At 35.9% G+C, this 12,378-nt stretch overlaps 1 protein-coding gene across 6 annotated transcripts in view; it reads left to right on the forward strand.

Annotated features, from left to right (window-relative positions):
- The window catches only part of LOC149189541 (transcription initiation factor IIF subunit beta-like), a 77,104-nt gene extending 70,673 nt beyond the window's left edge, over positions 1–6,431 (forward strand). For 5 of the 6 annotated variants that reach the window (XM_089411835.1, XM_089411833.1, XM_089411834.1 and 2 more), the window contains exons 5-9: positions 463–571; positions 4,766–4,896; positions 5,046–5,117; positions 5,380–5,532; positions 5,956–6,431. In XM_089411835.1, coding sequence (XP_089267961.1) covers positions 463–571; positions 4,766–4,896; positions 5,046–5,117; positions 5,380–5,532; positions 5,956–6,075 — 585 coding nt within the window. In that variant the 3' untranslated portion in view covers positions 6,076–6,431. Of the gene's footprint in view, positions 1–462; positions 572–4,765; positions 4,897–5,045; positions 5,118–5,379; positions 5,572–5,955 lie in introns of all 6 variants that reach the window. The other variant, XM_089411838.1, reaches the window with a different exon arrangement.
- The last annotated feature ends 5,947 nt before the right edge of the window (positions 6,432–12,378 follow it).

Consider the following 12,378-nt stretch of genomic DNA (forward strand, 5'->3'; position numbering starts at 1 on the left):
GCATTTTTAAAGAGAATAATTTTGTAGACAATAGTTTGTGTGTTTATGAATAATAGGACCAAAAAATGGATAGATGTTGCAATAAGTAGGGTCCAAAATGGTGCTTCTTGTTGCATTGCTACAGCACAAAGAAGTAAATCAAGTAAATTTAAGATTCTAAATTCTCTATAGTTAAGGCGTTTTATGGTCTATATAAAGGGTTCACTGCTCATTTAGGGTAAAGTACATCCTCAATTACTGGTCAATCGATTCAGGTGGTATGTTTGGTGTATTGGCATTTGGACTCATGATGTTCTTGCAAGAACCGTGTAAAACACTTTTACAGGATGGGTATTGAAAATCTAACCTCTGGAAGGATTGGTGTCTTGTAGATTGAAGGGTGGGACCATTGCAGTAATATCATATTTTTTTGGACTATTTTGGTTGTACATAATTTTAACATCACAGTTTATATGGATGCAGTTTATGATGGAAGTGGCTCCAAATGGATCTGTTACTGCACCTAAGAGCTATTCTTTGAACATGTCTACCGAGATTATCCCCATGTATATTTTTTCAGAGACAAGTGATGGTGAGTTTCATGACTGACTTTGAAAAATTTGAATTATAGCTCAATCAAAACTTTCTAAATGTGCATGCTAATTTGTATCATGAAGTGTCTCTACATTTAATATAACTTTTGAAATGTGTAAAGGAGTGGTGACTAAAGTTCTTGGGAAGTCTTACCGCTCCTTTTAGCAGGGGCACCCATAGTAATTTTTTTACATTATTACTTGTTTTTTGATGAGGGGGAAGGATTGGTGACATAGAGTAGCCTTCCTTGATAGGATTGTGGCATTTCTGATTTTTGCGGTATTTACATGTTTCCCAAGGCAGTCCACATTGCTCGAGGCATCGGGTGATAGAAGCTTAACAGAAGGTATCGTTAATCAGGCCCTAGCCTGCTTTCGGTTAGCCTCATTCCCGCAACCTACCTTGGAGCCCAACTTCAAAATAGTTAAAGTAAAGTTACACTTAGACTAGACATTTAACTAAAATTTTCCAAGATCACTGCATCTCACATAGGTCCTGGGATTTGCATATCATATAGGTTAGTCAATCATTCAAGCAGCGGGTGTCCATCCGGTCATTTGGTTTTCCAATTCATAAGAAGCAAGAATTTGTGACCCCATCAAGGCACTGGTCTCATAATAGAAAATCTAATTTAATCAATAATCTTTCTCAATTTCATCCAAGTGGCCTAGCCACTCATCCATGTCTCCCAAGTAAGTTGATTCTCAGCTTGCTTTCCTTCACTACAGTCCATAGGGACTACCCCCCATAGTCTATTGTTGGGAGATAGCTAGAACGGAGTGGATAGGGATCAAAGTGACAGCCCTCGTCCTGAGCGTTGTCGCTGTGTCTGTACAATCTGGGCGACAACATGTCCCACTGGACTAGGATCGAAGACTAATCACCCAAGTGAAGTGAAGGAACAAGACTGCAGTCACGATTGGTCAATCATCCAGATCACCCCTTAATTCATAATACACATCAGTATGCCCCAAACAACAACCAAAAGCACATGATTGCAAAATGGCAAAAGTACTTGTTTATGGATGACCCAACTTCCTTCAACGAGGAATGGGAGAAAGAAATTTGCTTGGAGCATATGTGGAGGGTCCATGGCATCATGTCAAGTGCTGATCAATAGGGCTCCTGGCTGGTTGGCTATCCAAGAAAGATGAAAATTTCTTCAATGTGTTACTGATTTTTTTGGTGGGTAATAGGTCCTGTTACATATCTCATGAGTATTAGACCTGATATATGTTTTGCACTGAATACTTGAGCCAGTTCATGGTTAAACCCAGACAAATTCATTGGATTGCATTGGATTGCTGCAAAGCATGTGCTTCAATACTTAATCTAGTTACCTCCCAGTGCATTATGATTTGAGGTATAAGGGAGATGGTGAGTTGTTGCATGGTTTTGCTGATCCTGATTGGTCAAGAGATGCAAGTGCTAGAAATAACACTTCATAGTTTTGTTTCAGCTTGGAATCAGGGTTGATATCCTAGTTCAGCAAAAAAGCATGTAGCAATTGTACTTCAACAAAGGTAGAGTATGTGGCAACCAACTCTACTAGTTGTGTAGCCATATGGCTTCGCAAGTTGATAGTGGACATGTAGATTCAATGTTGGAGCCCATTGTGGTTTACTGTGATAATGAGACTAGTATCAGAGTCTAAGAATCCAGTGTTTCATGATGGCTCCAATCACATAGATATCCAATACCATTTCCACAAAGATAGGGTTCAAAGGGGAGCAGTTGTTCTTGGGTGTGTTCCTTCAGATTCACAGGTTTTAGACATTTTGATGAAGCCCTTGGCTAGGGGAAGTTTGAGAGGTTGAGGGAAGGACTTAGCTTGCTGTAGAACACTTTCCTTGCAAAGAGGGAGTGTTAAAGTTTACCTGTGTTGTAGCTTGCTTCAGCAGAGGTGCACCTACAACAGATCCTTATTCCTCTTGATTCCTGTGCACAATGGTGTGGGTGTGGGTGCAGTAGGAGCAACAATAAAGAGGCATCTGTTGGCCAACTAAGATGACCTCAGAAATCGATCTTAATGCTACATTAATGTATCAACCTGGGATTCGTTTTTCTATTTCAAGGTTGTTGGCACTGTCTGTGTGATAAAATATCAGAGGTTGAAATGTAAGTAACTAATCCTAAATCTTAACCAATCATTGCAGAAAATAGCTTAATCACTCAGCAATCATTGACTTGTAAATTCGAATGCAGAAAGGAAATTAATCTATGGTTCACACTTGGAGAAATAGATTAATCTAAAACCGAATTCAGACAAGAATATTAATCTAGGATTCAAATGCGGAAAGGGAATTAAGCTAAGTTCAATAATCGAATTCACACAGCTTTTGCTAGATCACACATATCAAAGGAAACTGCTTAAACCATGCCAATAACTGAAAGCATTCCAAACTAAAAATAATTAAATATGCAAAACCTGTAATCGTAGGAAGTAAATTCAGAAAGGGAACAGTAATTGAAATATAAGACTTAATCTACCTCAGATTATAAAGAAAACAGCAAAGCAAATATCAACAGAGAAAGTAAATAAAATGATACAGTCAAGCAGTGAATCTTCCAGCGACTGGGCCCAGAGTCTCCAGAAGGGACTGCTGTAAAAACTCAATGCACGGGTTTAATGTAAAAGCTTCACTTCTTCATTAACTGTCAAAATAGATTACAGAGTTGTTTGCAACCTTTAAGGCTGAATTATGGCTCACAGTCTTACTGTAGGAAAAATAATGAAAAGTAAAAGTCTCCTTTTTTTTTTTTCTATTTATTAGTATTATATATTGCCTAAGGAATGCTTAGTAAATTAGAGCTTATCTTGAGGATTGGAAGATCCTCAGGATTGCTCGGCCTAATTATCGGATCTTTAGCAGCAATTCTGCATCTCGCTGCCTGTTCTTAGCTTGGCCTGCGCAGCTGAAATAATGGCTTTTCCTTTTCTTGGTGCTGTTGTCTTATCCGAAGGAACAACATTTGTCCAATTCAGTCATCCTGCACATAAATTAGCGAAATTTAAGACTTATAGCGCTAAAAGTATGTAAATCATTTGACAATGCTTTTTTTAATTATTTTTCATTATTCTTTCCTCCAAAACATCCTTAAGATAAAAGAAAATTTATTGAAATCATGTTATTAACCAAGTAAATAAGGAGGAAAATCATACATTTTCTTCGACCCAACAGCATCATGCCTACAATGTGCATGTGCGAGCCTTGGATGATTTCCAGTTTTAGCTTTTTCCTTTTATTACACTGTTCTACTTCCACCTTTTGCTTTACTAGAAGGTTGCTTTACTTGTTTTAACCTTTTCAGAATAAGGAAAATGTGCCAACGTTGGGGAGTTTTCTGTAGTTAACTGAAGCACATGAATTGAAGGATTTTCCAGGATTAGAACAGGTTACTCTATTCCAGGAAATCTGCTCATGCATGGAGGGTGCACTTGTTTAGGCTAAATTTTGGGTTTTGCTTCTAAACTTAGGAACTCTGTTTTGTAAAATCCTTGCCTTCATCAATAAGAGAATGCAGAATGGGCGAGTGTCATTCAGTTTTGTTTTGATTCAGTGATTAGCAAGCTGTGTAATCATTTCTTCTTTTTAATTAATAATAAGTGATGTGATTGATTACTGCAATTTTGTAGCTTTTGTTCATATTTCAGAGTTCTGTTTTCAGATTTAGCACTCCTGTACTTGAAGTTTTGATAAGTTAAAGTTGTTTTAGTCACTTAGGCTTTTGATTAGGAGTGCAGGTCAGTTTACTTTGGTCTGAAAATTTAACATTCATATCCATTCAAGTTAGCTAGCAGCAAAAGCAGAATCCATTGTGATGGAGTTTTAACAATGCAGAAGCCTGAAATACGTTAGTATTTAAAGCGCATTGTGTTGTGTTTGCATTCCATTTAGTTTGATTCTGTCTAGGGGCTTTGTGTCCCAAAACATAGGAAAAGCTACAAGGAATGAATTTCCTTTTGAAGACGGTAGTATTTGTTTAAAAACTGGTTGCATGTGCAAGAATTCCTTCTAATTTCTGGGTTGAGCTATTTTGTAAAACTGAATCATTGTAAGGTCTATGTCAGACCCATGGTTTCCAGTTTGCTTTTAGTGGATAAATTTTCCATATTGTGCATTCAGAATAACTTTAGTCCTACTCGTAAATATTCAACAGTATAAAGTCTGATTGTTCTATCGATTTGCAGGCAAGGTAGCTGTTGATGGGAAGGTTGAGCATAAATTTGATATGAAGCCTCACACCCAAAATATTGATGATTACCGAAGGCTATGCCGAGAAAGGACAAACAAGTCTAACTTTAAAGCAAGACAAGTGCAGGTGCATATATTTTGTTTTCTTTTCCACTGTTTATCGTGATAAGTGTACAATTTGCCTAAATTATTAGAACAATTTAATTTATTACAAAACAGGAGTCCCTTAATGTAACTGGATGATCAAAATCCTCATTTTTGTGCTTTCTACTTCAGGTTATAGATAATGATCGCGGAGGCTACAATCCCATGCAAGGAATGATGGATTTTTCGTCAATATTATCCAAGGCATGAACTACAGAATTTTCTCTTGTCTGTCATTATTTAGCAATGTTGCTTTAATTACGCACATTAAATACCAGCTGCTTTTGCTTTCTCTGCAAATGTTATCACCTTGTCCAATGGATGAAAGTGTCATTTGCATTTGTTTACCTTACCCCAAGGGCTGAAACTATTCAACAGTATATATGGAAAACTAATCAATCTTCAGGGTGGTTTATATGTAAAGAGTAAACTTACTGGTTATGCTTTTGCATTTCTGCGTGTCCAGGATAAAAAGGGGTCTGCTGCACCGGTTAAGGCCCAAGAAATGAAGAGAACCAGAATGGACCGTGGTGAATTAGAGAACATTCTTTTCAAGCTATTTGAACGGCAGCCAAACTGGACATTAAAACAACTTGTGACGGAAACTGATCAGCCTCAAGTAATTAGTAAAATTGTGGCTGCAAATTAGAGCCAGATGGTGTCTTTTTTTCTCCCAGTAAACATAGTTAATTTTCAAATTTGTGATGTAAAGAGTATCAGATTATTATAAGAGGGCCTTTAATTTCCTTGTAGGTGAATTGTGTATGGAAAAATATTGTGGGGGTTCAAGTTTGCATCAAAAAGATTGTCCCATTCTCCCTTCATATTTCTGTTTAAGTAATTAGTGATTATGATCATAGATAATTGTAAAATCTGTAGTTACATCTTATAAGTTGACAAAAGTAGAGTTTGCTTTTCCTTTGCATGATTTTGTTCCTTTTATGTTTTTTTCTGAAATTCCCTTGAATTGCAGTTACACCATGTTGTGCTAAAAAGATTTGTGGTAACTCCCTATTGACTTCTCTTGTGATCGTTGGTGCAGCAATTCATAAAGGAAATATTGAATGATCTTGGCCTTTACAACAAAAGGGGTACAAATCAAGGAACATATGAACTTAAACCTGAATATAAGAAATCTACAGAAGACATGGAGGGTGAATAGATCGCTGAAGATGTTTGGTGAGTTGTCTTTTCAGGGTGTGCTATTACAAAAGTGTTGCATCTTGTCAGCTCTAAGGTCAAGCTCCCAAGCAGAGAGTACACGAAATTTATGCTATAAATTGTATGGATTTTTTTTTTCGTGTTAATAAAGATTCCTACTCGGTGATTACAATAAGCCTTCTATGTTTCTGACCTCACACATTATATTCTTACGAAGTTTGAAAATCATGTTGGAGCATATTTTTTCTAGTTTGTGGTTCAAGTTTTGTCATCAAGGCAAAGAATAATTTTTTTCTTGATATGATGGATTTTGTCAGTATATTCTCAGAGAATCAAGGTGCAGGTTATGTGGTTCAATTTTTCTGGTGATCGTTTACATTCCGACAATAACCATTGCTTTTTGTCTGCCACTGTCTTTTGAATGGTCATTGAAAACCAAGTTAGAGCTAAACCTTCTGAAGGGGGTTCCTTAAACGTCCACTTGGTTTGTGCTGATAAATACCAAAATACCTAAGGTGATCAAATTGATTCTCATTTTCTAGAACTTTTATCTGTCTTGCGAGATGCCAAGATAAATTTAAGATTGAACAGTTCAATATTATTCCAGTATGTGAGTTGAATGGTGATATTGCCGTCTTTATTGTGATGTTGCCATTTTTTTTACTTTGACGACTAAGAAGTGCTTAAATTTCTCATTGCACTGTGGTCCATTATAAGGATCCATAGTCTCAATAAGCATTGTTTTAGATATTGCAATCCAGATTTTATGGGAAATAACAAGGGCAAATGAGCACTTTTAAGTGGATACCAGTTGCTTCAGCTTAATGGGCATCAGTGCATCTTTGCCTACTTCTACAGTAGGGAATACATCAGAACATCTTGCAGTCCCGATGTGTGGTGGCTTAGCAGGGGTTTTTTCGTGGGGAGGTGGTGTATGTGGCCCAACGCCATCCCTAAAAAAGGAAAAAGGTAAAGAAAATAAAACTTGAGGGCGCTTCTCGAATCTCCTCATGTAGAGGATATTTGGGGGATGTCCTCGACATCCTTTGCAATGCCTGTAGAATGTCCTCCACTGTCGTAGGGGTGCTGGGCACTCATCCAAATCGACATGCTATTAACTGGAAAGATCACTAGAAGAAAAGCCACCTCTAACTCACTAACCCTTTAGTAACTAACTGTGATTTAGGGTTTCCCCTTCCCATTGGTTGCCCATGCTGTTGAACTTACAAGATTAGAAGAATGTTATGGGCATCAGTAAATATTTTGTTACTTTTGAAAGCTTGAAGACCAATAATATTCAGCAAGATATAAGTTTCAAGCGGGTAGCTATGAATATTGAAGGAATATTGAGGTGGAGCTTGAACACAGTTAGAACAGAACAAGAGATTGGGAAGCTTGAAACCAGAAAACGTAGCTGCTTTAAGTCTAGGAAACTTCAAATAGTCATGTGTAATGAGGCTCTTCTTTTTTCCCTTAGCATTTTAAAATGACTTTATATTTATAATTTTCTCTTTGTGAATGTGACGTTCTTTTCCTTCTACACACTTCCTGAAGGAGAGTGAATGTATCCATTCTGAAGCAAGACCACCAAAGGAATTCCTAGAGTCATTTGATCCTTGAAAAGCTCACATGCCAAGTTAAGAAAATAAGAGAAATAGTGGTGCGATTCTAGTGATTGGATAAGCCATATTTTTACCAATCATCTATGAGAGAGACAGCAGAGAGAGGATATGTTCTCTAGTAGAAAGAGCTTAAGATTGCTAGGTTTCACATAGGTGTTGAAATGCTACATTCTTTTAATGTGATTGAACTTTTGAGATCTTCCTTGTTCTATTGAACATGAATCTTTTAACATAGAGAAAAAGTCCCTAGAAGAGGAAAATGAACAACTTTTCAGTGTGTGATGGTCAGTTAAGTATTTTAAGAGGAAATGGTAAGGAAAATCATAATAGTGTGCTTAAGTATGTGGAAAATGAACAATTGTTAAGGAAAATCATAATAGTGCGCTTAAGTATGTGGCAAATGAACAATTGTTAAGTGTATGATGGTCAGGTAAGTATTTTAAGAAGAAATGGTAAGGAAAATCATAATAATGGGCTTAAGTATGTACTATCTGGCCCAATAATTTAATCACAACAATATTGGATGGAGGTCCAAAGGTACAAGGGTTGATAGAATATCTTAAATAAATCTGGGTAAGGACATGGCGAAGTGAATATTTCGTAATTAACATTATTTCAAGTGTTTTACATAAGCCTTATGTTTATCAATAATTGATTATAAGAGAATTCTGTGTTAGATGAGGTTATGTAGACTATAAACTTAGACATTAATAAAGTTACTTTTGAGTTGGCCTAAATCATGCTTTACTGTTATATTAATGAACTAAATAGAATTTAAGTCATTTAAGTTTCATGCATCTAAAGATTATGCACTTAGGGCTTGTTATTCCTTTACTCTAAAAGGACATTAGCTCTCTTTAGTTTCCAATCTATGAATTATTTCTCTCTTCCAAGTTCTTGGGTTTTTTTGTGTGTTCGATTTATATTTGTAATATGGTATTGGTGGCTTGAGGGGAAGTTGAAGTGGGTGAAGTCCTAGGATTTCATATATTAATGGTGGCCAAGTAACTAATGTTCGATATATATAATATATATTAAGAAACCAAAGGGTTATCAAGAGAAGCAAGCTAATTATATATATATATATATATATATATATATTTTCGCATTTTCTAGGCTAGATCAACTTTTAATGAAAATGAGAAATACCAAGGTCATTTATTTGGTTTTGAAGATAAGTTAGGCCATTTTCTCTGATTTAAAGTCATGTTTGGTTTTTGTTGAAAACCCAAAAAGAAAAAGGGACGAAGAACAAAATCAAATTTTTTATGAAAAAAGGTAAATTGCTTTTTGAGGGTCCACTATATGTATTGATCATACAATCGTCATACACTCCATTGTTGTGAGGGCCAACTTGTCAACAACAATCATACAAATTCATTGTACAACATCTGGGTTGTACAGCAATCATCATGTAGAATATGAGTCATATGGATGACTGTACAATTGTGTACATGTAATTTTGAGTGTCACATATGCCCAACACAGAAATTGGTAGGTTGTACAGTGTGTATGGATGCGTAGGAGCAAAAATTCTAATTTTTTTCATTCAATATGATCAAATAACATTATAGTTTGGTCAATTTCATTGTAATTTTGTTGATCCAACAAGTAATTGTTGAAATTTTGCAGAGCTAGTGAGCAAGTAATTGAAATTTTGTGGATCTAGCAAGTATTTGGTTGGAATTTGAAAAATTGGAAAGACGATTCTTTGTTTTTCTTAGTAATTTGTTGGTTGGGAGAGGAAAACCAGAAATTTGTCCAATTTAGCAAGGATTTGGTAGATCTACAATAGGGTTAATGAGTTAGAATAATTCAAGGATTTGGTTGAAAGCCAATTTGGAAAGAGAATTAAAGATACCAGATCAAAGAATGGTGGTGAATCAAGGTTTTTCTTGTTTTTTTGTACTCAAGAAGGCATTCAGAGATAGTGCATCACACCCTACACCCTCCATGATAGAATGAAATGGTAGAGAGGAGAAATTCTACCATTATGGAGATGGCCAGGTGATCTTAGAGAGCAAGTTTATTCCTTTATTCCTTGTATTGGATGGAACTAGTGCATAGATCAATGTCTTTTCTCAATCGATCTCAAACAGAAGTGGTACATGAGAAGACTCCATAAGAGACATGGTTTGGATGAAAGCCTTAGCCAGTCATCTCAAAGTATTTGCTTTGGTAGTATATGCATGGGTTCTTAAAGAAAAATGAAGCAAAATAAATACAAAATACCAAAAAATGATGCTGATAGGGTACTATGAGAACTATGAAGATTATAGGTTTGTTGATGTTACAACTAGTGTAATATGCTTCAATTATGATGTGATGGTTGATCAAAGCAAGAGGCTGTTCCAGAATATATCAGATCTAAAATCAATTTTGTAAGTGAAAATGAAGAAAGATAGATCGTAAATATGAGTACAATGGATGGGACAAGTCAACAAGAGTTAGGGGTCACCTTTTAGCATGATTCATATGAACCTTTTGGCGAAGGCATCCTAGAAATAGCTCAAATTAGTAGGCAACTAGATTTGTTTTGCAACAACACGAGGGAAAGAAAAAAACCAAAGCGGTGGTACAACACCTATAAGGAAGCTCACTTGGATGAGTTGCTTAATATGAGCCAGATAGTAAAACCTAACAAATCCTCTAGTTCAATGAATTAAAATGATGATGCTCATTTGGATGAGCTCGCTAGTGTGAGGGGGGAAGGTAGACTAAACAAAGGAAGACATTTGGTACAATGAATTATGCTTTGATGGTTAGCTTTCAAAATTATTTTGACCCTTGATATTTTGAAGAAGCTAAAGGTGCCCCAAAATGGGAAAAGACTATGCAAGTTTAAAATGAGACTTAGATGGAGATTTAAACATGAGCTCTCACAAAGTTATCTTCAGAAAATAAATATATTTGCTGTAAATGGGTCTATAAAGTTGAGCATAAGGTAGATGGAAAACATGACAAGCATAAAGAAACATTGATTCGAAAGGGATTTCCTCTATAGAAAGGGACCAACTATGACGACACTTTCACTCGTTGCAAAAATGGGTACAATCCATTTGGTCCTCACCATGGTAGCACAAATTTGTTGGAAACTACATTCGATAGATTTGAACAGTGCTTTCCTCAATGGTTACTTCGAGGTAGAGTATACATTGTTAGCTTGAAACTCCCTATACAATCATGAAGTCCCAGACCACCTTATTGTATTTTAGATTATAAGATATAGTTTTTATTTTAAGTGTGTATTAGGTATTATTTTGCCTCTTCCTAGCCTTATCTCTTGATGAGGTGTCGGTGTAAGGGTAAATCTAGTTTATGAGGTGGTCTCATCCATGCACTATAAAGTTGTATCATTGGAACAAGTATTGTGAATTGAGGGGAATATAGGTTAAGATCTTTTTTGCCAAGTTTGTGTGTCATGTCTTCTGTTATATTTCTTAACATGGTATTAGAGTTCTTGTAGTCTTAAGGGGCCTGGTAGCTCTTACATGGTATTGATCCATGGAATGCCTAACACAACAAAACTATATCTACATTCATTTGGAGGTGCAATAGCAATGACAAGGTCATAATTATTTCAATTCATTGTTGGTTTAAATGCGATTGTTTTTAATGTATTTTGGAGAATTTGTCATTACATGTTGAACATGGGTATGGGTTTCTTTATTAAGTTTTACACAATTGGTTTGAAAGTGTTCGTGTTTTTAAAGCAAATTTCTATATATCTTAAATTTCACCACCAATCTATTTGTTTCATAATCTAGCCTTGTTTTAGATCACTGATATTTTGTAATCAAAATTTATAGCATTTAGATTTAATAAGGTTTATTGAGAGAAATACACGATGATTTGGCAATCTGCATAAAACTTGTCTTACACAGATTGTAAAACATTCTCGGCCTGTCATTCATCCCAAGTTTGACCATGGTGATGATGAATGAATGATAAATATATCATCTAATGTCTCTTGTAAATGTTGATTTTTATGGTGTCTTGTATATAAATAAATACTTTTGATGATTTTGACTTTTCCACATTCTTATTTGTCACTGATTATTCCATCATTAAGCAATTATATAAAAGACGTCAACAATATATGATATTATGTTAAAATTGGTAACTAGGGCCAAATTCCACCTTGGGACAACTCATTTGATGGAGATCGAACAATCATAGAAACCACTCGTGCCATGCTTCATGACCAAGGCCTACCGGAGGTCTTATGGGGATAAGCTGCCAATACTACCGTATATGTTCAAAATAGAAGCCCACATCAAGATTGGATTTCAAGACACCCGAAGAAGTTTTCACTGGTAAGAAACCTGATGTTTCTCACTTTAGAATATTTGGATGTCTCGTATATTTTCATGTGCCTAAATAGAAGAGAAACAAGTTAGAAACATCTAGGAAGAAAGGAACATTTTTAGGGCTATAGTGAAACTTTGAAGGCATATAGAATTTATGTGCTTGGTCAAAGAGAAGTGGAAATAAGCCATGATGTCACTTTCGATGAAGATTCTGCCCTTAGGAAAGCCCGGGATCTCCCTGTCCCAAGGAAGGACAATGATGATGTTGCAGGAAAGTAGGGTGAATCTCCGATAGATGAATCAATGCTCGATGTTGAAGGCATGATGGATCCCATTGATCCACCTCTTTGTGATCCCTCTACTTCAAGGAAA

Source organism: Pinus tabuliformis, chromosome 3_1 (assembly GCF_031772625.1).
Source record: "Pinus tabuliformis cultivar Carrire ecotype Pingquan chromosome 3_1, CPIR1, whole genome shotgun sequence".
NCBI lineage: Eukaryota > Viridiplantae > Streptophyta > Pinopsida > Pinales > Pinaceae > Pinus > Pinus tabuliformis.